The sequence below is a fragment of the Hippoglossus stenolepis genome, chromosome 13 (genome assembly GCF_022539355.2).
Source record: "Hippoglossus stenolepis isolate QCI-W04-F060 chromosome 13, HSTE1.2, whole genome shotgun sequence".
Taxonomy (NCBI): Eukaryota; Metazoa; Chordata; class Actinopteri; order Pleuronectiformes; family Pleuronectidae; genus Hippoglossus; species Hippoglossus stenolepis.
This window is the reverse complement of record NC_061495.1, coordinates 21,196,019-21,223,463: the sequence shown is the minus strand read 5'-3', so window position 1 is coordinate 21,223,463 and position 27,445 is coordinate 21,196,019. Positions and strand designations below refer to the sequence as shown.

Genomic DNA, 27,445 nt, shown 5'->3' with positions numbered 1-27,445 from the left:
TTCACCTTTCTGCAATAATTTTTTAATTGAATAATAATCATAATCATGATTATTATGATTATTATTCAATTAAATAATTATTGCAGAAAGGTGAAAAAAGATATCTGGCAGCACATGTAGACGACATCTTAAGAATTAGATGGAATAACTATATAAACATTTACACTGATGGTTCAAGGGATCCAGAAAGCAGCAGAGTGGGATTTGGTTCATACATCCTCCATGTGCAAATCTGCCACATGGGATTTCAATATTCTCTGCAGAGTTAGTTGCTTTATTGTGGGGGCTGCAGTGGGTGGAAGATGGAGGCTGGGATAAAGTTGTCCTGTGCACAGATTCATTATCTGCCCTAGTGGCATTGGTGAGGGGAGAGGGAGGCAGAGCTGGGCCGGATAGATCTTAATGAACGTCTCTAAATTGGAGAGGCAGGGAGGTAGTGTGGGTCTTTTATGGGTGCCAGCACATGTTGGTGTTGAGGGAAATGAGGTGGTGGATAGGGCAGCGAGGACAAGTTTGGGCAGAAATACAATAGATGTGCAAGTGCCATTTGGAAGGATGGACTGTCGTAGTATCAGTGAGAGGCTCAATCAGATATGGCAGCGAGAGTGGGATGGAGACAGCAGAGGAAAAAAAGCTATATTACTTCCAAGCATCAGTTCAACCTGACAGTAAAATAACCATGACTCAAATGGATGATATCAAATTGTCACGTATAAGGCTCGGGCATTGTGGACTGACAAGTGGGTTGGTGCTTGTGGGGAAACACAGAGCTGGTAATTATGTGTGCTTATGCATGCAGTACTATTCTGTACACATATTATTGTGACTACTGTGGAGTCCTGGAGTCTGTGCAGCAGGTTTTGATGCATTGCAAACTCTATGCCAAAGAAAGAAAGGAATTATTTATAGCATTAGGCAAACTGGGGAGATGTGAATTACCTTAAAACTACAAATTTATATCACAAGACAAATATTTTGAGGGCCTAAACTGCAGTGATGTTTCCCTACCGGTGGGAGGCAGCAATGTGGTAAATAGTGCCTAGTCTGCCGGAGAGAAGAAGAAGACACTGAAGCCGGAAAAAGCTGAGGCGCCAAAAACGAAACAATTCTCCAAGTTAGAATAGATGTAAACAAACGATTGTTTCTGTGTAATCGAGTTTATTAGTTAACGTTCAGACTCGTGTGCGACCATGGAGCCGACGGAGAGGTTCTTCTCCAGACTCCGGAAGCTGGCGGTGACTCTGGAGTCAGAAACCACCAAACTCCAGGAGTCTTTCGATAACCGCGAGAAAAACGAGGTTGACAGCGGTGAGAGATGGCGTCCAGCTCCTTTAAAGTGTGTTTAAATACTTCAGTAAACTTCAATATGTCCACACCACCTCCTTCTCTTTCCAGAAACCACCGCGAAGGCGATGCGAGCATACCACGAACTGAACGGCGACGTCGGGAACCTGAAGGTAGAAACTGTCCAAACCAAAGTCTGTTCAATAATCTCAACACCCACAAATACAACAGTAAACTGTATTACAAGTACTCCTGTCGTCTGCTTTGTTAAATAAGTACTCATAACTTCACTAAAAGTAAGAATACATGAGTGTATACATATATAGTGAGTGATTAACCATGTGACTAGGCTGCCAGACTGCCACTATGTTTATCTTTATTTGAATTTATATATTTTATATCTCTAGTCTTGTATTTTAGGTTTTATTCTTACGTTATTCTTACATCTGCGGTACTATAGTTTTACAGGCTCTGTTATTCTAATGCACAAGTTTGCATAGCTTCAGTTATTTATCCTTATATTTGGCTTCAATAAAAATCTATTATTAATCTTTAATAATAGATTTTTTATACACATGTTTTTGTAATGTCAAATCTTCCATGTTAAAGTAACTAGTAATCATATCTTATCAGAGAAGAAGTTCAATGCTTCTTTCTAGTGGAATTTTTGTATAAAGTACTGAAAAATGTAAGCAATTACGTAAACTAAAAGTATCTACAAATTGTACTACATTACAGTACATAAGTAAAAGTTCCTATTTCTTGGCTTCTATTGGCTTCTTTTTATATGACATGAATTTGATGGCAGTTAGTAGAATTAAACATTTTTGTCAAAGTAGACGTTATAGTACAATTAACTGGTTCTCTAGCTACCTGCAGAATTAACCAGAAGATCCTTACAACAACCAAAAGGTCCTGACTTAAATGAGATCAGATATTCCTTTATTCGTCCCACTTTGGGAAATATCCCTTATAATAATTTGTCTATGAGTGTGTTTACTCATAAACGAATTACTCCTGGATTTGTGATTGCCTGTCATCACTGGTAATTTGACTAAGGCCTCTCTGTGAATAATGTAATTTCATAAAAGTAATATTGATTGATTAATTAACAGTAGATTATTAGGGAAATACATTTTTAGCTGCAGCGCTAAGTGGCAGCAAATAAGAAAAGAACATTTTCTGCGACGGATTAACACTTTTCCTCATTAAGTATAATATGAAATTTCTACATATAAAAGTTTTTTAATGTTACATCTGGCCTGCTTCTAACACACCATTTTTATAATGTGTCACTTTTGTGAAGAATACCTCTGGTCTGTCCTCATGCAGGGGCAGGTCCAGGATCAGATGACTCAACATAAAGCGCAGGAGAATGAGGTGAGCAGCTTCATCAAGGCCTGCAGAGTGATGGAGCAGAGGGTCAGTCAGGACATCCAGACTCTGAAGGAACACTGGGAAAACTACGGCTACGAGGCTCCCAGAGATGCCCAGAGACGAACCAGTAAGTCACCAGCCGGCGGATGACTGCACAATTTGGTCCAGACTTTCTCTGGAGTTTGCCTTTCATAAAGAAAAGGTTTTTGTGTCTGTCGCGTGTTAGAAATGTCATCAACACACCCACTCCCTCGAGGTGAATCCTGCTGTATTCTCACATGGGCGTATTCTGACATTCTCCAGGATCGTTTTACTAGGAGGCTGGTCAGAGAAACCCAGGAGACTCTCACTTGGACATTCTATTTTTAACCAGCTGCACTCAAACTGTGTTATTATTGTGACCTTTTCTTACACAGAAGACAACCACCAGGACTCAGATACTGAAGAATTAGCAGATGAAAGTGAAACTAAGTCAGCAGAAGAAGAAGAGGGAAGCCAGGAGGAGGCTGGAGATGATCAGGCCTCATCATCTCGGACAATGGGGCCACCGCCCTTCACTGACGTGATGCGAACCCCGCAGCTCTCTGACTTTGGTCTGTCTGAGATTCTGCTGAAGAGAGGTCTGGCTGGGAGAGAGTGGTGCTCTGAAGTGCCCCCCATGCCTGAGATAAGACTCACTCACCCTTCACTGAGCACGCCCACGCCACCACCCATGCCCATAACACCCAAGCGTGCCCTGCGGATGGATGACACCGAGCTTCAGAGTCCTCAGATGCACAACTTTGGCATCTCCGAGCACACAATGTGTCTGTACAACGACTTCACTATGAATCTGATCCAGAAGAACATCGACAAGCCTCAAAGGTAAAGGATGAGTATTAGGAGCATAACAAAATATGTCCAGTATGTGATCTTTATTGACCTCTGCTGGGAACATGCATGATTTGCAGCAGTACTGTCAGAGGTCTCTCAGGAGTCTATAATCACTGCTTATTCCTACTTTATACAAGTCCTCTGCTTTAACAGATCATCACAAGACAAACCTGTACCACCCTTGGAATCTCTAAAGGAGAGTTTACAGACTAAAGGTATGAAACTATTTTGATAACAATCGTTAACTGACCTTTACCTCTGTTTTTTCCTGTGAAGGGATTTATTTTCTGTTCTTCTACTATATTTCTCTGATTTTTCGCATACCTTTTCTAAACACTTCCAGAACAATACCTATTTAACATTTGTAATTTTGTAACTCTAGAGCCAATAAAAAATTAGATCTTGTACCAAAATGTGTTTTACATTGAGAAATATTAACATGTATTTTTCGAAATAAATGAATTAAAGTCTATCTCATTGAATTTTGACATTCATTAAATAATATTCTAAAATGTCACCGAAGAGTATTACTGATGATGACATAGCAATGGTAAGATGCTTTTTTTTATAATGCTACTTATAAATGAATTTTTAAAAAACTTCACAATCCCCCAATGCGTGAAAAGCACTGAAATGAAACATGTTTGCTGTTCCCCCTCATATGACATTGCTCTTGCCATCAGCAGAAAACTTGGAGTCCCCAGAACTGCCTGTGTTTTGCACCCAGGGGTTCAAAATCAAAAAGACAAACAAACCAACAGCAAACTGCTCCCCAGCAGCGTCAGGCAGGGGTGACCCAGAATCCCCCACTCGTCTGGGACCCCTGTGTACCACCCCTGAGGTCCCCGCTTTTCAAACACCATACTTGAGCCGACTTGTGAGCACAAAAAAGGTATGAAGTGTTTGTGTGTAATATTTTTAATTAGTTAATTTGCTCATCCAGACTGGCTGAAAACTTTCAACTCAGAGTTTGTGCCTCTTGCACGTGTTCGCAGAGCGCAAAGCAGCCAGAGCCTATCAGCATGCAAACTGATGATGACGGCCACAGCTCCAAACCTTTGACGCCAACTCATAGCACAGCAACCGGCTCCAAACGCATGTGGGAGTACAATGTGCCAGAGATATCCATCATGGGTGAGGAGGACAAGCAAATGCCAGAGATGCCCAACCTGGAGTCTTGTTTGGGGAAATCTCTACAAAATGTACGACCAAATTATTTTTAGCCAAATAGCAAATTGATCAAATCCACAAAGTTGAATTTGAACCTCTGTTTAATGTGTACATGCCGTTTTTTTAACCTGTCTCGTCTCTACCTCCCAGAGAAGTGCGAAAATCCCAAGGAAGACTGGTGTGCATGAACAGGTGACGGAGGAGTTTGCTGTTAACAGCCTGGAGCTGGACGAACCCACCCAGGAGTTCAGCTTGGGGACACCTCGCATCAGGAGGGACTACCAAGAGCCCAGCACCCCCGAGATGCCCGACCTCAGCTCTGTAACACAGGACATCTGTAAAGTAAGTTGTGTTTTCCCATTAATGAAACTTCTCACAACTGAGGAGACCATACCTGTAGCTTTGTCTTAGCTGATTAACTGAAGACATTGTGTATTTCCGATAGTGACATGATAACCAGGGCCTTATTTTCCCTGTTTTTGGGTGTAAATGACTGATAAGGACAATAATCTTTACCTGGCCCAACTGGGCATTTATCCTCTTCAAGATATGTCTACTTAAGTGCTAGTTTTTTCCTTTTGACATGCTTAGATTGTTATTTTAAGTGTTGGATTCCTGCAAAGCTTGTTGTTTAGCCATCATGTCATTTTACCTCACAGAACTAGAGGGGGTTGCTGGTCTACTGCTACATCAATCAGTTAGTTAGTTCTTGTTATTGTTATTGTGTGTACGTTTACTGAAGTAAAATCTCTGAATGCTTCTTCCGCCATGAATATCACACAATTTTAATTCCTATCGATCATTTATACCTAAAACATTCAAAAATCTATTTTCCATGTAGAGTGATTTCTTTGTCCAAAGGAAGCTTTGGTTTTATGTCATACCTGCCTGAACAGACGTTAGATATGATTGACATATTGCTCAGAATATCAAAATCATATTTATATATAAGATGTAAAATTCAACTCACCTCTCATATGCTTATTTTGTTCATTTTTCTCTTATGATTTCTGTTCTCTAGCTTGTGTCCCAGAGTCAGTTGAAAAAGACAGAAGTGGCAGTTGTGCAACCAAATGTCAGGACACAAAAACATAAAAACAGGTAAAACTGCTCTGAAAAGTACTTTTTATAGATTCTCCCGACTCAAACGTAGTAGATTCAAAGATATTGAGTTTTATGTTGAATATTTTTCTAGTTTTGGGGAGTTTTGAGGTGATTCGCTTTCTGTTCTGTTTATTTCTAACTACGATTCATGTGTATTTCCTTCCATCTTGTTGCTTCATTTCCTGATATAATTCAGGCATGCAGTCTACAAATCAAAATTTTCATAGTAATGCGTCCTCTCTCCAGTGCTCCGAGTCTGTCTGCGGTGTCAGAGAGCGAGTTCCAGAGTTTACCACGCTACATGAGGCAGATGACGCTGTCCAACCTCAACCAGGTCGTCCACAACATCAACAAGTTCACAGCAGAGTTTCCAGGTCTGTGCCACAGTCATTGCCCTTTTATGATTAAAGCAAATATATCAACGTTTTGTCTAAATATCCTCTTCGAGTTGTAAAAGATTTAGAAAACTACATCATCACCCCTTCCAGACTAAACCTAGATTAATCTGTTGTTGGATACATGAAGGAGACAAGTTGGATGTGAGAGTGAGACGTTGAACCTGATGTTGTAGAAACTGAGAAAGGTTCTGACGCAGCAGGGCAGAAATAAGAGCTGGTGTGTCGGTCAACAGTAAGAAAACACCTTGATGCACATGAGTGGTCATAATACTATCATACAGGTAATTAGGTACGGTGCCCAAAATATTTGCAAAATAGTGAACACAAACTAAACCAGACAACCACCAATAGAGCCCAAATATGTTGGTTTCATAAGTACTGGAGGAAAAAAATAAGACTCATTGATAGCACTTTTACCGTTCTAACCACTTCTCACCGTTTCCTGTTCTGTGCTGCCCTCTGCAGGAGAAAAGACGGAACTGAATTTGGAGGAGCTGAAGAGGATTACCAACGTAGGGACCAAGACGCCCGTGTTCGTCCTGTGTCTCACCGAGCTCAAGAGGCTGCAGCAAGTGGGGGGAGCCAAGAACAACGCCGTGTACAAACTGAGCGCAAATACCTAACTGCTGCTTGAAACTGAAATCTAGTTTTATCTCAACTCACAAAACGCTGCTCATACAAGTTGTAGCTGCCGGTTTCTGGTTTTCTCAATTTGCACTAATGTGAGTTTATTGATCTGAATATAAATTGACTTGTATATAATAAATCCTAACATTTCTGAACATTGTTTGGAAATGTGTTCTCCAGAGGCTCGTGTAGCATATTTAAAAGTTTTAGTTAAAGTTTAACAAATTCTGAATAAAAGGTGATAGAAGTATTTACTCAGTATAAGTGCAGCTGAACTCTAGTCTACAGCATTAATGAATTAGGCCAAAATAGGATAACCTGTTATACAATATACAAAGTGCCAGAAGAAATGTAGTCTTGTAAATGTAAATATTGTCAAAACCTCGGAACCTCACAAAATATTATGTTAACTAACCGTTAAAACCACTAAAACAAAGTGATGTCACCAGAAACGGTCCAATTAGATTGTTGAAATGTAAAGGACCATTAAGGACATCACATTTCATTTTCGAAGTTTACCCTTTTTTAATTTTTTACTTCTCTTAAGTACCTGCACTTTACTTGTTTGGCTATTTACACCATGTTAACATTTATTTGCTAACATTTAACATTCGTTGTATAACTGCATGACCTCACCGTTTAAGTTAACCCAGACGCTCCAATCACATCGTTGAATGCAAACAGCCGTTAATGATAAAGCTACCATTTTGTATTTCTTTCCTTATGTCCCCCTCCTTTTGTCTTCTTCTTTTAAGTAATTATGTTTTTTATTATGCCGCGTTCCATTAAACCTCGGAAGTCGGAAGTTACAACTGGTCGGAATTTCGACTCGGGAGGTCAGAGGAACCTCACAAACCCGGACTTCGAAATCCAAGATGGCCCCTCCATATATCAACAGCAGTGAAAGCTGTAGTTTTTACTGTTTATTAGCACCGCTGTCATTAAATGTGTCGTACACATAGTACTGTCCAATTTCTGTCTGTGGGCGTTTTACCACTTTAGCATGTGTGAAATGCCGCCTAATGCGTTATTATGACCAGTTTTGTGCTCACAATGGCTCACTGGCACTGGCATTGATTACCACTCGGAATATTGGGGTGGGAGGTCATTCCGAGGTTTTTAATGGAACGTGGCATTGATTTGGGTTCACCCGGGGCTCCACACAGGCTAGAACCCCCACTGGTTAGTTATTAATCTAAAATACATTTGACGGCTAGAAAAAATAAATAATTTTCTCTATATGCGACTTTTCGTACTTTATTCCTATTTGTTTTACTTCTTTCAACCACCTTTCACTTTTCCACCATATTTACATTTATTTTTCTAAACATTTAAAACCGCATCAGTGTCGACGCGTGAGTAAAGAGTCAACTGACGTCACCCCAAACGGTCCAATCAGATCGTTGGAAGCAAACGAGCATCAATGACGTCCCTACCATGTGGTGTCTTTTTTTTTTGTCTTTCCTTTTGTGCCCTCCTCTCGTCTTCCGCCATTTTGGGAGTCAAGCGGCCACTGAGCGGGCCCCGCTCACCTCCTCTCCTGCTCCGCGCTCCAGACGATGGTTCACACGTGTGTGGTGACCGGCTGCAGGAACAGGAGGACCCCGGGCACCGGCCTCTCCTTCTACCGCTTCCCGCGGGACCCCGACAGGAAGCAGCGGTGGATCGAAGCTGTGAACCGGGAGGGCTGGATCCCTAACGACGGCAGCAGACTGTGTAGTACTCACTTCATCTCAGGTACTAAAACATAGACTGAATATAAAGTACCAAACATTGACTGTATATAAAGTAACAAGACTGTATAAAGTACCAACCATAGACTTTTTATTAAAGTACCAACCGTGGACTGTATAAAATGTACCAACCATAGACTATATAAAGTACCAAGACTATATAAATTACCAACCATAGACTGTATTTAAAGGTACTAACCGTATATAAAGTACCAATACTGTATATATAGATATATATCTATTTATATATACTGTGCGTTTTCTGTCTCTTATTATTCTTAGTTTATTTATTATCTTTCTTATTCTGTGTTATTGTATTTTTATTCTCTTGTTTTCTTCAACATGTATTTATTCTGTACATGCACTATTTCGGAGAAAGTCTGTGTGATATCTTGGTCTTGTAATAATTTGCTCAATGTCACTTTTGTATTTTTCATCAATATATTGTTTCGTTTAGTTTAAAATCATACATATGTCTCATAACTGTTCATAACGGCAGCTATAACTTTACTTTAATTTTCCCCCAGGGAAGATTAGACAGATCCTATATCTAACCATACAAAACTGTTGCTGTTATCAAACTGCTCCTGGCACTTTACGTGTGGGACAATGTACCAGCTTAGGCAGGTAAAAACATGGCTGCATGCCCATCATAATTAATCCTCAAACTACTGCCTGAAGTAGTACTGGGGAAAGTGCCAGAAATGGATACTTACATTATGCTATATTTTTCAGATTTTTCACCCCCAGTGTTTCCACATGCAGGTAAACAGGTGAAGAATCCACGTTCGCCAGATTATGTTCCCTCTGTGTTCACCACAGCTCCCTTATCCCCAGAGATGAAGGAGCCGGGTGCCTTGGAGATCCTGGACAAGCAGGAGGACCGTGTGGAGGCGGCCAACGCTTTGTTGTTCCTGCAGGGTCAGGGCAGCGCTGCGGTGGGTGAGCGGCTCCAGGAGGAGCATCCCGAGGAGAAGGAGCAGGAGGCCATCGTGGAGGAAAGTGCGTCCTCCTCCCTCAGCACTGACGATGAGGATGATGATGAATCTGTGAGTGACAGTAAGAAAGGAAAGTTCGATGCGGCGGTGAACTTCGAAGACATCCTGAAAGCCCTGAAGAAGGAAAACCAGGCCCTCAGGGAGTCTGTGGAGAAAATGTCTCTGTCTGAGAATTTCTTGAGGAACGATGCAGAGAAAGTAAAGTTTTACACGGGTTTACCCAACTACTTTGTCTTAGAAACTGTAATGTGGCTGCTGGCTCCGCACATGGACGGGATGAAGAACGTCCGGCTCTCCAAGTTCCAGCAGCTGCTGCTCACACTGATGCGGCTCCGCCTGGACCTCCGCAACCAGGACCTGGCGTACCGCTTTGGCGTGAAAGTCGGCATAGTAACCAGAACAGTGCACCAGATGGTCAACATCATGTCCTCCACTCTGGTGCCAACAGCCGTCTTCTGGCCCTCCAGAGCCGAGCTCCGAAAGAATCTGCCGGCAGCTCTGCGCACCTCCCACCCTGACTGTGCTGTTATCATAGACTGTTTCACCGTGCCTTTTGAGGAGCCGGTTTCCCGGGGCAACCAGCAGCAGCATCAGCAGCAGCAGAGGGCGGCGGCTACCTCTCAGGGTGCAGGGACAAGTCATAACGTGTTAAAGTACCTGATTGGTGTGGCTCCGCAAGGAGTCGTCACTTTTGTGTCCAGGGGTGTGCTGGGAAACGTCAGTGACAAGACTCTGGCGGAGGGCTGTGGGTTTCTCTGCAAACTGCTCCCAGGCGACATCGTGTTGGCGAGTCGCAATCTTGACATTGCAGATTCTGTGGCTGCACGAGGAGCCTTGTTTAAAATTGCTTGCAGCTACCAAGGAGAGACTTGTGGGAGCTCGGAGGGCTCACAGCTTGCAGATTCTTCCTCTGAGATGGTGAGCGTGCCGAGGCATGTGGAGAGGGTTATCTCCATGGTGAAGCGGAGATACGCCATGCTCACCGGCCCCGTCGAGAGCCCCTTCACCACGGCCTCCGAGCGCACGTCGAACCTGTCAACCTTTGATAAGATTGTGCAAGTTGCTTGTGCCTTAAACAACCTGTGCATCTCTGCTGCTCCACTAGAGTGATTCGTACAGAAACACCTAGTGATCCTTACTGCTGGTCAGGCACTTAAAATCCCTTTACTGCTTTGGACCTTATTTCATGTTCTCACACTTCATCCCTGTGTCAATACTACAGGATAACTACAGAAAGTGAATTTACACTAATCCACTTTAATTCTCGCTTAGAGAGTGTGTGTGACTCACTGTTACCTTGGGCAGGTTATACTTGGAAACGGGAGCTTCTCCCAAATCCAGAAACCACATTACTGAAGCCGTTTTCAGACATGACCTGCTGGTGAAATCCGGAGAATTGGTTACGGAGTTTACCCGCAGTTTTCCTTTCACACATGCACAACACAGAGGGAGGTTTTCTGCACAGATGCATTCACAACTGCATCAAATTCTCCGCATTATTCAGGCGAGAGGTGGAGCAGCCGGGTGCAGCAGACACAGGCAGGACGTGTGTGTCACCGCTATTTCACAGAGAGATATTTGTTTTTTTATTTTTGCGTCTGTCTGTCTGCGTTAAAAGCATCATCATCGACTTCTCCTGGATTTCTACGGACCTACTACTAGGAGGCCAGGTGGAGGGAGTCTTTAGAAACTGTGGAGCGTCTCACTCTGACTTTTGCGTTCACACATGCACCTCCTCCAGAGAAGGTATGGAGGAACTGCAGAGCTCAGTGCATGTCTGAAAGCAGCTTAAGATGTGATACCATGGGGTTATGCAACTCAACTGACAAAGAATTGCAGACTTGCAAAGCAAGTTATTTTTTTAGACCCTGAATTAGCCCTGTATGACTAAGATTCATCTTTTAAAGTCAACCTCAGCCATTTTTAAATACTGAGGTACAGTATATAAACTGCAGTGTGGGTGGTGCTGTCCTGTGCCATGCAAGAGTGCAAGTTCTTGTCACTCCCAGCAAATGCTACAGCAGCTGACTTCACTGATTATTTTCTCCCTTTGCAGGACACAATACAAAGAGATGCAGCCCAGAACAGGTTAGATGAAAAAGAATAGCATGCACAGAAGTGCAATTTCAGCTCCCATGCAGCTCTGAGATGAACATTTCTGCTGCTTGTTCATCTTGCAAGGACACCCACGTTATGGTTAATTATGGTTGGGATGAAATACTGGAAATACACCATTTTGTATACCATAATCTGGCATTTTCACACGCTTGTTAGCTAGAGTTTTAACACAAGAATACACTCACCATGGGATGATAAGTCTGGTGTTGATTTATGTGCTGGACTGATACACTGTATAAAAAGATGGATGACGTATCTCTACTTCCTCCTAAAATATCCAGCACATGGATGTGTGCTACATGGCCTATAATGCAGTCAGCCACCAGGGGGCCATCAAGACACTTTTGCTTCACTTTTGGGGAGCTGTCATGTCCATCTTTATATAAGTCTATGTTGGAAACATTGACGGTTTATAAAGATGGACATGTCAGCGGTCTTAAAGTGCCCCCTGGGGGCTGGCTGCCGTACATGTTATAAACTGCCTTCTCCATGTTAGCAGATGGGACATGTACCAAACAAAAAAGTTAAAGTAGACGTCAAATAAGTCTTTCTCAAAGACGTTGTATGAGGTAGTTCTATCACACAGATTTGTTCAGGTACGTTTTGGTTTTAATTACTTATGATTATATAAAAACTTGGGAAACATAAAGATTGACTGCTGAAATGTCTCATGATTAGTTGAGCACGTGTATCGGTGGGACTTCAATTCCGTGGCATCAATAGACGAGATGCGTTGTCCATTTATTTTCTGCCACTGGGACCTTTTGATGTGTAATTAAAAATTATATTTACCACACCATCGAGTGTTTAACAACATTTCTACTTGTTTACTTTTAAATATTCAAACAATGTTTCTCCAAAATCTAAACCATTGAATACAAAGTTTCAGATAAAAAACAACAACATTGCAGTGAAGTTGTTGTTCCTGATGTTTCCAGATTAATTTGAAATTTATATACTTAGTTTTTTTGTCACATAGAGCGGGACAAACTCACAGGCAAGCGCTTGTGTACTGAGAATAAGATCCATTCTTTTACGTGCTTCTGCAATTCTCCACAGTCACACAGCGTCAAATCATCATTACAAGTAATTGGAGCAAATAGGGTTATGAAAGGAAAGATTTCCCGAAGGCGACCAGTGTTCGTTCTGGGATGAGACAGCGCAAGTGTTGTTGATGAGGTTGTTCGGCTGAGCGCGTCGGCCTCGGAACTCTGAGAATGTACGTTTTAATTTGTGACCGATTAATTCTCATCATCGGCTTTGTTCAATGTGTTCGGCTCTAATCGATTGTAACCGCGCTGAACCATGACTACATACCACTGAGAAGAGTACAAAGCTGGAGGCTGTTTTCAAGACTGGTTACCAGCCACTGGAATGCTGTTTTTAAACAGTTTGTCTATCTTGGCTCCTATATGGGCTTTAGTGTTCTCATTTGAAATGAAAAATATGTTTTGATTCACAGAAAAAAATAACTTCAGTGTAACCTGTGTGAAGAAACCACGTTCGTTGAAACGTGTCTTCTGTTGTCCTGCGTTGCCGCTGCCTTAGTTTGTAAAGCCGCTGTTACAAATCAGCCTTCTCTACAGATCTTTATTTCTGCATCCTATAATATGCTTTAGACTGTTTCTCTGCTTTGGTTACGAAGCTAAATGTGCGTACACACTCAGCACTGAAGGGTAAATCATCCTTTATCACCGCTCACTCAGATCTGTGTGTGTACAGTGATAAATGTCCAATTTCTATTTGGTTGTACGTTACTCCCCCTTGTACCATTTAATATGTACAAACACCAAATGATGTCAAATGGATGGATTGTACATTTCAACAGTGGTTCTTGTGCTTTGGCTCAGCGCCTGTATTTAATCAGAGAAGGTTTTTCGCACATTGAGAAGCTTGATCCAGCGACAAAGACAAAACTGTGTCAGTTCTGGTGCACGGCTTTAAAAGATGTCCGGTTCATAGGCATGTTGTGGTACCCCAAAGTGGATCGTGCCCTCTGTTCTCAGGCCCCTGCATATTCGTGTATGTGACTGGTTGTGTTTTTCATGTGTTCTGTTTCCATTCCTTGAGGTTCCACATCAAACTGAAACTGATTTTTTCTCCAGCTGTGATGTCTTTTATTACATTCACCAAGGAGGTTATGTTTTCACCCCTGTCCATGTATTTGTTTTTAAGCAACATAACACAAACAACTGAAGGGATTTCCATTAAACTTGATGGAAGAACTCATTCAATTTTGTTGCAGATCTGGATCAGGGGGCAGACACTTAACACTGAGATAGACATTCTCATCCAGAAAATAATTAATGCATCTTGACGAAAATAAATCCAACATATTTAAGGGACTAATATCTATGGCTGTGTGAAGCTTGGCTGGTGAAGCTTGCTTGAATTGAAGGGTCTTGGCGGAGTTATGCGCTCTACTGAGGGTCGTCACTGCTTGCGTTAAGTCTTCCATTTACTCCAAACAAAGCAAAAAATGAAATCAATTAGCAATCCTTAAAATTGAAAAGTAAATATTTCCTTTAATAAATTTGCTTTTCGGACGAACAGAAATGCTTCCTCTCAAAGACAAATCTTTGACTCGCCACAATTTAATGTGCAAACTTGAATGCTTGTTGGTTAAAAGATGAACACAGGAGAGTTGCTGCTACACTTAGAGTAATAGTTTTGAAATTGGTACTAAGACATAGTTACTGTGCTGTCTTTTTTCCTTGGATTTTCTTGTTGTATTTATTACTGTTGCCCCCTCTGAAAGCATCTTGTCGAGGGTTGGCATCAGGGAACACCAGTGTTAAAGGGGAAATCTGGTCTTTTTCAACCTCAGCGCCATGTGTATTAAAAGAATGGGTGCGTAAATGCATGGTACTCCCAAAGACTTCGGTCCAGTAGATCGCTTCCAACAGCAGTTGCAGCAATGACAGCAATTTTATCATATGGGACAACGAAATATCCTCTATAAGTTCATGTTTTTCATCAATACAGACCCAGGATAAAAATGCTAAGCTTTTTATTGACAAAAAAATGTCTTGAACTGTCGCAGTTGCAGATCCACTCTACTAATTCCAAACATTTTATATAATTATAAACATATGGAACCAGATTGAAAAATACCAGAATTCCCCTTTAGGAATCGTTAATAATACCTTTCATAAACATGATGTTGGTTGAACTTCTTTTAGCTGGAAGAGCAAATGTTCTTTTTTGCTTTGCATTTGACAGCAAATAGCAAATTGACTCGTAAAATGAACAAAACCTATTAGTTGAAATGTGTGAAATGTGTTCAGTGACAAACTGGTTGATGTTTTATGTTCTTTAAGTTGTCATTGTGCATCTCCACAACACCTCTACTGTTAGTGTTTACCTTTATTGTTATGGGTGCATGTGCTTCCATGTTTAATGTCTCCACCTTTTCTTCATTAGTTCCTCAGTGACTGATTAAAATAAAGTTTTGGGAAATGCAGGATGAGTCTTTTTTCCGTGTGTGTGTTTGTGCGTGTGTGTGCGTGTGTGTTCAGGTTTGTGGTGCTCTCCCGTCTCTGGTCCTCGTGTTTGATTTATGATAACAGAGTATAGATCTTTATTTGCCTTCGCAGTGATTCATGACCTTTGGCTCATTAGTATAGATTCCTCCCAAAGCCAGAGAGGATTGACTGAGTAATGTACTGAAGGTTTTTTTTCATCTATCAAAGACAGAAATGCTCTGGAGGAAGCTCCGCCTAGAATATGTGCGGTCAGAGTGGAGGAAAAAGCAGGAGCTCCCACTCTGTTTAATATTTCAGCCTCTGGGAAGCCGCCACACTCTGGTTTTTCAACATATTTTCCAATTTCTTGCAAACTATCAGAATAATTTCAAAGATCCCACAGGCTCATACAAACTCTGCATGTAGTGGTCTAATATATGTTTTGGATTTGTCCATCATTGATGCGCAGTCTGAAGATTTGGTTTTATTTATTTTTTTACCATTATCTGGATCTGCTCTTGTTAAATCTGAGCGAAACAGATTTACATTTACTTATATTATGATAATTAAGTTGTAATTTAATGAGGGAAAAGGTCAAAATTATAATATAGTAAAATTGTAATATTTGGAGAAAGTTGTAATATAAAGAGAATAAATCAGAATTAAGAGGGGGGGGTCACTAGATTAGGAGAATAAAGTTGTAATATAAGAAAACGTCATAATACAATAATAAAGTCGGAATTTAATGTGAGTAAAGTTGTAATAGTATTCATTTTTGGGTGAACTATCCCTTTAAGGTGAATACTGATTATTTTATAATGTAAAAATTCAAATGTTAGTCAATAAATCTAAACATGGTGTAAAAAGCCAAAAATGTAAAGTACAGGAAGTTAAAAGAAGTAAAAATTAAAAAAAAGGAGGAGGAACACACAGCTGGAGCACATCCTGTCTGTCGCGGACGATCTTTGGCTCCGCGCTGACGTGCGTCGGTGCGTCACGTGACCTGAGGAATGTTAACAATGCAGCGAGTGTCCAACTTTGTGCTGATTTCTGAGAGTGTGGAGAAAATGGAGGCTGCTTTCATCACATCCACTCAGCCCGTCCGCCTCCTCTGATTCCCCGCGGCCCGCTCTCGGCTCCTCGCTCCGGGGACACGGAACTTTTTTTCCTTGTGGGTTTTAAAAGGCGTCAGTCTGCGGGGAGTCGCTCCACGGACCTGGAGACATCGAGGCTTCTTCTTCTCACATGGTGAGTCTGCTGGAGGGGAGTGGTGCTGGGGCTCTATCTGCACGACTCGGTGACTGTGCTGGAGGAAAAAGTTCCTCCGAGTCGGGGTGAAGTTCACAGGAAAAGTTGAGCGTGTGTTCTGGTTGTTTGTGCAGGGTTTGGGGGTGAGTGGGGGGGGGGAGGAGGGTCTCTGCTGTGGCCCCCTCTCTCTGTGTCGAAGGCCACAGGACGTTCAAACAGGGATTTCCTCTCATGTCCAAGGCCCCTTCAGCACAAACTACACAGACACCATTTTGTAACGGTTCTAAAGCCCTGGCACAGATGTTGAATTGAGCTAATAAACACAAGAAGAAACAGGAAAACACGATCTCCTGCTGAAAAGTTGTTGCAGATATGTTGAGGTTCTTGCATGGGGGCCCCCAGGTCCAGGGCCCATGCACAGAGCTGGGAAGGATTTCAGTGTTTCTGTCTTTAAAAAGGCTCCAATTTAAACTATTGGATCATATTTTATTCATCATTTTACAAGTTGGGTGAAATATCATGAGTCTGGTGGCATAAAGAAAAACTTAAGTGTGCAATACAATGGTTCGTGTGCAATCCTTGTTTTTACACTGTACATATTAGTTTTTTATCTCATTCATATTTTTCTATAGCTTTTATATTCCTTACACTTATACTTATTACTTACTGATGCCTATTTTTGACTCTTGCTGGTGTAATATTGCAAATTTCCCCATTGTGGGACTTATGAAGGATTATCTTATCTTATCTGAAAAACATTATGGCGATATTCTCAAGTAATTGCAGTTATTCTGAAATTGCCAGATGTTTGCATGGGACCATTTTAAGTAGATAACAATATATATATATATCCAGGAGCGACGCTGTTATGCAGGTGTGTGTGTGTGTGCGTCTGTCAGAACATCCTGTGGTCATTTCAGTGCTTTATTGAACTTTCACTCCGTGTCTTTTTGACGTGCGTTGGGAAAATGTCTTCAAATGAACCCGCAAACTATTGGAAACGTTCTTTCCTTTAGTCGTGTGGCCCCTAAAAAATATTATTCCCCAGTGATCATTTCAAGTACTCGCATGGTTCCCCATTTTTAGGGCCATCCACGGGGATCCAGGGGTTATCCCATTTTATATACATGAGCGTGTATGTGATTATTTCAGTCTTTTAGTTAAACTTTCGCTCTGTGTCTGTGTGACACACGTTTTAAAAGGTCTCCCATTTAATCCTGAAACTATTGGATCGTGTTTTATTTATCATTATAACATGCGTGGGTAAGTCTGGTGGCTTGAAAAACATCAACGTGATAATTTGAAGTAATTTAATTTATGCTAAAACTGCCACGTTCTTTCAGGTGTTCTCATTTTATGGCCCTATAAGTTGATAGCTAATGTGATTAGGAGCTATCCCAGTGTTTTAGGACCTTTTCCAGCATAAACACTCATCTAGTCAGGACCAGTGGACCTCATGGGGACCAACGCTTGGTCCTAATGAGGCAAAACATCATTTCTGAGCTCCTGGTTAAGGTCAGAGGTCAGATGTGAATTGTGGTTAGGTTAAGGTTAGAGTTAATTGGTTAAGGTTAGGGATAAGTGTGTGTGTTCTCTCTGTGACATGTGTTTAAAATGTCAACAGTTTAACCCACAAGGATGTTCTATCTATCATTATAACATGCTGGGGGACATAAAGGGGGTTGATCATGCAGATGTACGAGTGAGCGATCAAACAATCATCATAAATCATGAGGTATAACACATAATTGGTTTTAATGTTCAACCTCAGATTTGTTTAACATGTTATTTGTCATTCTCTTGAAGGAGAATTCAAAACCACAACCGTCCCTCAGGAGCTAAAGTCAGTATTTATACTTGACGGAAATGATAATGACACATTTATCCTGCTTATGATCACTATTAGCTGATAGGAAACGGGCCTCCTGATAACCCTTTGGCCATATCACAGAGCTGTATGCAGAATTTATCGTTGAATGTGCTATTTTCACTCCACTCCTGCATAGTTTGGCACTGATGCAACCATGTGTTCCTTTCAGGTGTGCTGCTAATACTACGACGTTTGAACACTCTCTCTTTCTGCCTGACACACATGCTCCACTCCTCTGATTGCTGAGCAGCAGGCCTGAGTTATGCAAAGTAGATAATAGCACCCAAGACACTTGCCAGTTTATTTCCCATGGGTGAAAAGTCACTTTTTGTAACAATAAGACCTATTCTACTGAGGTTGTGCTGGTGGTGCAACAGTGCGTCATTAGGTATTGAGCCACAGCTGGATCTAATTCTGTCAGGCGGTGCAGAGGCATCTGTCAGGGAAGAATCGCAGGGATGACTGCGGTGAGAAATCACCCACTGGACTACAAACGGAACAGATGCTGGCAGATGTTGGCCGTGGCCATTTTAAGGTGTGGGAATTTATTGTGCACCAGCAGGTAGCCAGATCCCAGCTCTGCAACAAAACATAGCTACAAACTGGGTGTAAAGATAATGGAAAGAGCTGAAGGTGAAATCTGGGAACGAGATGATGTAAACTCTGGCTGAGGCTGAGGCCTGGGCTGATTTTTCATGCGAGTGTGTCTGTTGTTGAAGATGGATGAACTCTGTGGGTGTGAGTATGCAGAAGGGATGTTTCAGACGTCCAAGTTGAATTTCTCTTCACTTGAGCTCAGATTCCAGGGTTTTCTACAATCCTGCTTTTTAAATAATCTAGGGACACATAAGGAGAAACTGTTTGCAATTCGTCCAGTGTAGAAAAATCAGTCACACCACTAACAGCAGTGCTAAACTAATCTTCCCAGGGGGGTTTACACACCACTGCAGCTTTCTGCTTTGCAGTGACAGTCGTCTTTCTCTCTGAACTTCAGATGCTTTTTCCTCAAGCTTTCTCTTTGTCTGTATAAACATGGACAAATGAAAGTTATGTGTTAGATGGAGCAGACCGTGCCGCTAGCTCTACCCTCGTCTAAATGGCATCTAATATAAAATGTATCAGGCCCAACATGGTGGCGCTCCTGAGGACATATCTGAACTGGGCTCTGTCGATATACAAACTTGAAATACAAGCTCGATTTAAGATTAGAGATGTTCTGATACTGTTTCTTCCGATTCCTGGACTTTACGTATTGGTCGATACGAGTACCGATCCAAAAGCAGATCATTTAGAAAAATAACTTTTTTTATCATATATTTTAAAAGCTGTTTGCTACTAATCCTTTTATTAAAGTGATTGTTGTAAGGCCTGGCTCAGGTTAAAAACTAATATAGCTATTTTAAAGTCTATTGGATCAGTTCATAGATTTACGTACTTGTAAACTCTTGATCCGGCATTTTCAGTATTTCCGATGCTTGTATTGAAACATTCCTCAAATAAATAGCTTTACCCATGTCTCAATAGCAATATAAAACTCCTCAGACTCTATATGTGCCATATATACCGAGTACATATCCAAATTTAGCTTTGTCCATATAGAAAATAATAATTGGACAACTCAGCTTAAAGGTTCAGTGTATAAGATTTAGGTGAAAGGGATCTACTGGCAGAAATTGAATATAAAATAACCCTAGTGATGTTTTCACTAGCGTTTCACCCAAATTGTACAAATTGTTAGAATGGGCCTTTTATATTTAAATACTTTATATGTACATCGGGAGCGGGTCCTCTCTACGGAGGCCGCCATGTTTTTTACAGTAGCCCACACTGGACAAACTAAACACCTTTTGAGTTTTTATGAAAACTGAAGGCTACCACAGGTTCTCTTTCATGTTTGGAAGGGGAGGAGGAGGTGAGGGGTGTTCAGCTGCAACATGCAACTTCACCACTAGATGTCACAAAATTCTACACAGTGAAGCTTTAAGATGGAATAGTTTACCTCTACCAGATTCAATTTTTACACCCTAATTTTATTTATATATATATATAGTTTTTGTTGTTTCCATTTCTGTTTTCTTTACACGATCACGCTTTTAATGTGAAGCTCTTTATAACTTTTGATTTGAAAGGTTCTATATAGATAATGATTTACTCCTCTTAGCTGTCTTTTCAAACCTGTAGCCTTAGTTGACTTTTAAGTTTTGTTGTTTTTCCTCTGTGTACATATTTTCATAGGATCATCCAGATTCTCAAATCTATAACACAGGTTAGATTTCATCTGAGCTGCAGATGGTCAGAAAGGGTCGAATTTGAATCTGTGAACTCGTGTTTTATTTACTCACATTTATTTTCTGTTAAATTATTCAGGTTGTACTCAAACATCCTCCTACGACTCTTTTCCAGACAGCAATCATCCATAGATCTTTGTTTTTCCTTCAGTTTATTTTGGTCAGCATAGTCTGTCCCATGATTCATCGATGGTATGAGTATACTTGTAGTTACTTGTGGAATGGCATGCTCGTTGGTCAGACATGGCGCCTGAAGCATTGCAGGAATGGAGGCAAGAGATCCCAGAGATGGGGCATCATTTATGCAGCTTGTCCCCGCCCTTCTCCGTCTCCCACCAATATAAAAAAAACCAACATGTTTTCGTCTGTACAGAGTTTTATCTGTGCAAACAGGGAGAGCTGTGACATTCTGAGAAATGTCCCAAAGGGATAGAGATGGGGGGGGTGAAGTTCAGCAGTTCTCTGGTGGGATCCCAGCGATCTTCTGCATCTACTAGATGGATAAAACATATTTCTTCATATCTATGATACAGAATATAAATATATGTAAATCACATAAAATCATCAAATTCATTTTCATTTCAATATGCTATTTTCCACTCTTTGTCATTGAACAACACCAAAATCTTCATGTGGTGGTTTTCTTTAGAACTTTTTCTTTTATTTCTGAGCAGTGTTTCAACTTGGTATCTGAGAACTCATTTAGTCAGATTGGTCTGTTGCATAAATACTACAATATCTATGATCCTCAGCAGCTGTTGCTATGAAGAAGTCGATCAGATGTTTGAATCAGCAAGTCTTAAACACTTGCAGCAAGTCTTAAACCCTTAATTGTTGTAGTTATAGTGTGGAGTTGAAACAGGATTTACCTTCTGCTTTATGTTAGCAGTTTTAAATGATGTTTACCTCCAGACGCCTGGATTTACAAAATCATTTTCTGTTGACCTTGTATTTCAGTAAACAACAAAGTGCTCTGGCTTCAAAACTTTGTCATTCAGCTGTCAGATAAATAAAGCAAATAAAAATCTGTAGGTGTAGGGATTGTTTTTGGTAACTGCAAATATATAAATTTATTAGCAAATGAAAAACATACCGAACATCATAGGTATGTTACCATGTGAGCATGTTGATGTTACGTTATTAGTTTACAGTCTCCATGAACAACACAACCTTTGAGCCAGTTTGCCATATAGCTTGTTTACATCTGCAGAAAAGACAACACTGTACAATATATTTGAATTTAGCTCAAAGCATTGCATTCCCAAGTCCAGTCCCACCAAGCTATTTATCTAACTGCAGGCTCTAATGGTGTTTTTACTTCACAGTAGAAGAACAAGGGTCCTGTGCTGTTTTTGCCTGTATGACGCACTGAATTTACCTCCTGTATTTACTATCTACAATGTTCATGTTCTTAGCAGGACGGCTATATTTCAGATATTAAGTCAGTTGGTCTGCCAGCTGGTATTTCACCAAGCAGTAATATCTCCATCCTTTGGTCTGATCCAAGGTCAGTTTGTTATTGTTGTGTTCTGGGAATTCAGAAACGCATGTAGGCTAATTCAGTTTTCATCCCTTGCTTGACTCGAGCTGTGACAATGGTCAGCACAGCTCAGGTCAAAGTTCAACGGATTTGAACTTTGGATGCATCCCCTCCTCAGCTCTGTGCAGATCTGTCGTAACAGTCCACTGACAGAATTCCTTTCTGTGGTAATAGGAATAAAGCAATAGTCTGGTTTTCAACCTGCGGCTGTTACTCCTAAGAGAATTGTGTCATTGGAGAATACAATTTTTCAGAGGGCTTATTGATTCATACACAAGCACCGAATCTGTCATTTTTAAGTTTAAAAATGGGAAATGTTGCAGATACAGAATATAAGCTTTCAGCAGCCAAACACTGGTACCAGCACTAGGTTTCGATTCAATATGTGTCACTTTTCTGCATTTCTTGCAGATTATTATCCTCAATCCATTGCTCCACATCTTCCCTTGTCTCACTCCTTCCAAACACCGTACATCCCACTGTTGCATTGTCGATCGTCACGTACGGCGTCTGACAGGAACATGTGCATTTGTTTTCCGCACGTCATCCCATCTGCCCCGGAGGAGTAACGCTGCTGTGGCAGAATGCTGAGTATGTTCCTCCAGATAAGACTGTCAGATGGTGTTAAATGTCTGATCACAGGGGAGCATCGCAGGCAGAGCGGCAGTTTGGGGGGGGGGGGCTGAGGTTGCAGCAGGGTGGGCTCCTGACTTGTTTTGACCCCACGATGCAGCGCTGCGCTCTCACAGGGGTGTTTACTGATGACCACGTAGCAGAGGTATGCAGTGACCGGGCCTGACTTGTGCAACCAGAACTATGCATAGATGTGATGCAGAGGAGGGGCGGTGGGGTTCAGGTGGCATTTTATGACCCCTTACATTCCTGTATAATGCATTTGGTATTCACCAATGCTGCTTCTGCACCACTGATACTGAATCTGACATCCAGGTTATACCAGACTAACTGGAGCCATGTTTGAGACATCACTGACAGTATTATAATCATGATATCAGGCTGGAATAGACCTTCCTCGTTTCAAATACCAGATAACAGCTGATCATGTCAGCCACCTCTGATGTGATGCGTTTACTTTTACTCATTTGGAAGACAATGCCTCCGCAAACCTGCAGAGCTGAAATGATGAACTGATTTATTAAGAAATGTGGTGGTTTTGGGTTATTCTTCAAGCCCAACATTTATTTTTCAAACTATAGCAAAAAATATTTTTGGGATTGTTTAGACATGACATCCCCTTGGGCTCTCGGAGACGGTGATTTGTTTTTGCTATTTTCTAACATGTAAAGGCCCAAACAACTTATCAATATGTCAAAAAATCATTTTAATTAATCAAATCCTGTAGTTTGCCAGTAATCTTTAATGGTTGTTTGCATAAAAGTGGCGAAAGATGATGTTTCCATAGAATTTAGATATTGTTACAGGATTTTTGGGGGGCCGATACCGATATCAGGGATTGAAAAAAATGTTTAGCAATATATTGGCATTGATTCCTAAGATGTCGTTATCATACTCTTATGAAAAAGAAATGTAACTGAGGCTTGATATTTTACTGTTAAACTATAGACTTTATTATAGATAACTAGAAATAAAAAGACAACGTAAATACAACCAACAGAGAAATGTCGTTGAGGCTTGTTATGTTACTGTTTAACCATAAAGTTTATTATAAATGATAAATAAGTTGGGCTCTACATGTTAGTACTGTCAATCCTTTCCCTCCTCCAATGCACTGACAGCTGTTCAACGTACAACATGGATGAGGTATTAAAGCTCTGTTCACTGAAAAGCACTTTTAACGTTCCTGTGCTCACGATGTAAACAGACCAGTGTTGGCTTTAATTTTAGAATCTCAGAAAAGCACCAACACTTTACTTGACCACACTCTTTATGCTCAAACTGTGTCCCTTCCTCCACAGGCGCAGATTGGCAGCATCATGGTTTGGCTCCGCAGTGCCCTCGTGACCGGCTGCATTTCCTGGAATAAGCTGGAACCTGAACCTTGAGAGCCGCACCATGGAATGTTTGTAGTATCCCCACATCAGCCTCAGCCACCCCACCAGCATCGGCAGGAATCAGAAACACAAAGAGAGACGCAAACAAATAAAGGGACACACACAGGGACTCCCAGATCTGCTGCGGGACACTCTTTATCTATTTAGGTCAGCCAGCTTGAAAGGGATCCTTCGGAGGGTGCAGGGGAGTGAGTGTCAATTTGTGTGAGTGCATGTGCGTGTGTGTTTCCCTTTTAGAGTAGGTGCCTGTCCTCGGGCACTGAGGCCATGAGGCCAAAGACTTTCCCGGCCGCCCCGTACGTGGGCAACACGCGCCAGAGGCTTCAGGAGATCAAGGAGGGTCTGAAGCAGCCGGCCAAGCTGGTGAGCCAGGCCCTGCATGGGGGCAGCTCCCGGGCCGACGGCGGCCGAGGGGCCGACTGCAAGAGCGGAAAGGACACAGCAAGCCGGCAGCAGCAGCTCCGACCCCCGCAGAAGTTTAACAACTACCAGAATGCCCTGCGGGAAATCCGCAAGTCGCTCATGCCCTTCGCCAATGAGTCGGGTCCATCCTCGGGGTCGGGGCACCCTGCAGGCGCTGGGGAGGTGAACCGGCAGATGCTGCAAGACCTGGTGAACGCCGGCTGTGACCAGGTGAGCCAGAGAGAGGAAGAGAATGTGTTGTGCATTTACCGTATGTGTTTGGTTTGTGTGTTCTTGTCCTGGGCATGAGGATGTGCTTCAGTTAGTTCTTTAACCAAGGTAACCGTTACCTTAAGATCATCGTTGTATTGGTTTCTTGCAGATAATGGTTTATATCACCACCATAGACTGCTGTCATGTAATGTTAGATTATCAGAATTTTCCCAAAGATCAGCGGCAAAAATTTTTTTCCTAATTGGATATTTCATCAATAATGTTTAAAATCAACCATACTTGGATTCAAATTTAAATGGATGAGAGTGTCCTTGTTAAGATGAACAAATGTCTCAACTTAGTTGAATAAACATTCTCAATACCTCAGTTGGCCACAAACAACTTCATATACTCTAATTAAACATTTATTTTACAACTGTAATCACATGAAGCAGTTGAGATTGTTTTAATATATTGTCAATAATTAACAATGTATGAAAAAATAAATATAATAGAAAATACCTAAAAAGATGAAGCTGCTTTTACTGAAGAATTCTGTATCTCTATTTAACAAAAAAAGCTCAAACCTCCACAAAGGCCCAGCAGTCCCCTTAAATTCAATCCGAATACTCTCACTCGGATATCAATCCTCTAAATATGCAAAAAATATTTCATTAAGGTCCATTAATTATTGTCTGGGAAATTGGTGAAAATGTCTAAAAATCTCTTATCTCACAATGATAAAGAAAGTGAAAAAGAGTCCCTGGGTCTGCACCAAAATTTGATGGGTTCTTTCGAGATCCATAGTAATATGTCCTGTGATGTTCAGGTAATCCTGCTGACAAACAAACAAACAAACAAACGGACAGGGATGAAAACATTAGACCCTTGGCGGAGGTAATAATTGGACAGAAACACGAATGGAATCGATTATCTTCGTCAAAATGAGCAAATGCCTCGACCTGGTTGATTTAAAAAGTTCTCAAACACCTCAACCAACTTCATAAACTCTCATTTTAGATTATTTATATATTTTTTTTCTGTCAGTGTTGATTCAATGACGTTTAATTGTACCATGTATGAAAACCAAACAGGAATCATAACTGATAAAGTTACTGTTTTTGCTTGAATTTCTTTTCATTGCTTTGATGTATGATACAAGAAGCAGAAAGAGATGGGATGTGCTGTGTCTGAATGCAGTGTATGGATTTGTTGCTCTGTTACTCTCAGACATGCAAAGTCACTCTGCCTCCTTCAGTCAGGAATTCTTAATGAAAGCAGCAGAAAAAGAAAGAGAGCCATACGCTCATGGATGCAATACAATACACGACGTCCTCGCCAAGTGTACAGCGCTGCCATTACATAACACAGGCCTGAGCGTTGATATGTTGAAATATCGTGTGGATTTCTTAACCGTCCGAGTTGAGGAATGCAAATGCGCCATCAAACGTCTAGAGAGTTTCCATGCGTATGTTACTCTCGACCTTCACCCTTAGAAATCACTGACAATCATGTGGATCCTGTTAATCAGGGGTCACCTCCCTCGAGTTGGAGGAGAGGTGATGTCAGCATCACACCACAACACTGCATCTCCAAATGTTTAGAGCAGATTTATTCATCTCACAAATTCAGAGCTCATCTGCAAAGTATACGTGTGAAATAGTGCTGTTGGATGTTGCACGTTGCTGTTGCATCAGGGATGACACTTAGTGGACTTTCACATCAACACCAAGGTTTGAGTTGTAGTTGATTTATTGCTATGATGTTCTGTTAGAAGACAAAATATAACCAGAAAGTCCATTCAAAGCTTTTTTTTTAACACTATGACCACGTAGTTTATCCTGATACAGGATTCACTGTGAAATGAATGAGCAAGTCTGTATGTTTTGCTTCGGCAACATTATTACACTTAATGTTATGTATCTACATGGAGAAGATGAGGAAGGTGTTAGTTGCAACTGGTCTAGTTGAGTTTTGGTACATCAGTGGTTAAAGGTCTGGAGGACAGGCCCTGTGATGGAGCTCGGCCTGTGAAGACTGCTTCACTCAAGCCCATGCACAGCACTGCGAAGAAACCTCCCCGCTGCAGGGAAGTTATGAGGCAAAATCGATTTTTAACTGATCGCAACCAAAGACCCGCTGTTGGTCGGGTGTTTGCTGATCGCAGGACCTTAACTCTGCATCTTGATTCCCTGTCTTTCACTTGACTTGTAGTTCATCAGAGCAGAGTACACAAACTTTTCAGCCTCCCAGAGACTTGCGACCTTGGAACAAAAAGCTTTTAAGCTTGAGCCATGATGTATTCCATTTTCATTGAACTGCCATCTAACTGTTGTCTACACTGCACACTGTTATATTCACTGTTACCAATCTGAATTTGTTGTTTTGTTTGTTTACCACGTTATTTTCTCATAAAATGCTAAAATATAGTATGGGCTGCAACAGCTAATTGATGGATCAGTATTTTTGTTTTACTTTAATCTAGTCTGACAACAGTGAAAAATGTCCTTACATATTGGCTCATATTACGGCCATTAGTATTTTAGCTTGTAAAGTGGTGGTGATTAAGAAGCTGTTGTAGATTGACCTGCTTGGGTACTTGGTAATCTGTGTGAGAGATTCCAGTTTGTGCGAGTTTGGGTTTAAAAACAGGGTCAAAATGCGTAACTTCAGCCAATTTTCTGCTCTGTGTCTGTTCACAGTTGTTC

The 27,445-nt window shown here is 41.3% G+C and overlaps 3 protein-coding genes across 5 annotated transcripts in view; all 3 read left to right on the top strand.

Annotated features, from left to right (window-relative positions):
• Positions 1-1,038: 1,038 nt before the first annotated feature.
• On the top strand, positions 1,039-8,072 carry ska3 (spindle and kinetochore associated complex subunit 3). 2 transcript variants are annotated; one of them, XM_035175524.2, is made up of 11 exons: positions 1,039-1,308; positions 1,396-1,457; positions 2,617-2,788; positions 3,078-3,525; positions 3,688-3,749; positions 4,221-4,426; positions 4,530-4,736; positions 4,855-5,046; positions 5,726-5,805; positions 6,055-6,182; positions 6,672-8,072. In XM_035175524.2, the coding sequence occupies exons 1-11, from the start codon at positions 1,191-1,193 to the stop codon at positions 6,827-6,829; spliced, it is 1,833 nt and encodes a 610-aa protein (XP_035031415.1). In that variant the 5' UTR covers positions 1,039-1,190; the 3' UTR covers positions 6,830-8,072. The 2 variants fall into 2 exon arrangements, with proteins under 2 accessions (XP_035031415.1, XP_035031414.1); XM_035175523.2 differs by having other exon boundaries at positions 4,218-4,426.
• A 240-nt stretch (positions 8,073-8,312) lies between these two features.
• Positions 8,313-11,028, top strand: LOC118120483. Of its 2 annotated transcripts, none has more exons than XM_035175470.2 (2): positions 8,313-8,570; positions 9,404-11,028. In XM_035175470.2, the coding sequence occupies exons 1-2, from the start codon at positions 8,393-8,395 to the stop codon at positions 10,672-10,674; spliced, it is 1,449 nt and encodes a 482-aa protein (XP_035031361.1). In that variant the 5' UTR covers positions 8,313-8,392; the 3' UTR covers positions 10,675-11,028. The 2 variants fall into 2 exon arrangements, with proteins under 2 accessions (XP_035031361.1, XP_035031357.1); XM_035175466.2 differs by having other exon boundaries at positions 9,332-11,028.
• A 5,124-nt stretch (positions 11,029-16,152) lies between these two features.
• Positions 16,153-27,445, top strand: part of lats2 (large tumor suppressor kinase 2) — a 31,069-nt gene continuing 19,776 nt past the window's right edge. Inside the window, exons 1-2 of the mRNA XM_035173943.2 lie at positions 16,153-16,394; positions 24,027-24,755. Coding sequence (XP_035029834.1) covers positions 24,390-24,755 — 366 coding nt within the window. The 5' untranslated portion in view covers positions 16,153-16,394; positions 24,027-24,389. The remainder of the gene's footprint in view (positions 16,395-24,026; positions 24,756-27,445) is intronic.

What these genes read in the sequence shown, in the direction of transcription:
- LOC118120483 (XM_035175466.2), top strand. Translation starts at nt 8,393, where the DNA reads ATGGTTCACACGTGTGTGGTGACCGGCTGCAGGAACAGGAGGACCCCG. An exon ending in TAGTACTCACTTCATCTCAG is followed by an intron (nt 8,571 to 9,331) that starts GTACTAAAACAT and finishes TTCCACATGCAG; the next exon opens with GTAAACAGGTGAAGAATCCA.
- ska3 (XM_035175523.2), top strand. Translation starts at nt 1,191, where the DNA reads ATGGAGCCGACGGAGAGGTTCTTCTCCAGACTCCGGAAGCTGGCGGTG. An exon ending in GCGACGTCGGGAACCTGAAG is followed by an intron (nt 1,458 to 2,616) that starts GTAGAAACTGTC and finishes GTCCTCATGCAG; the next exon opens with GGGCAGGTCCAGGATCAGAT. An exon ending in GTTCACAGCAGAGTTTCCAG is followed by an intron (nt 6,183 to 6,671) that starts GTCTGTGCCACA and finishes TGCCCTCTGCAG; the next exon opens with GAGAAAAGACGGAACTGAAT.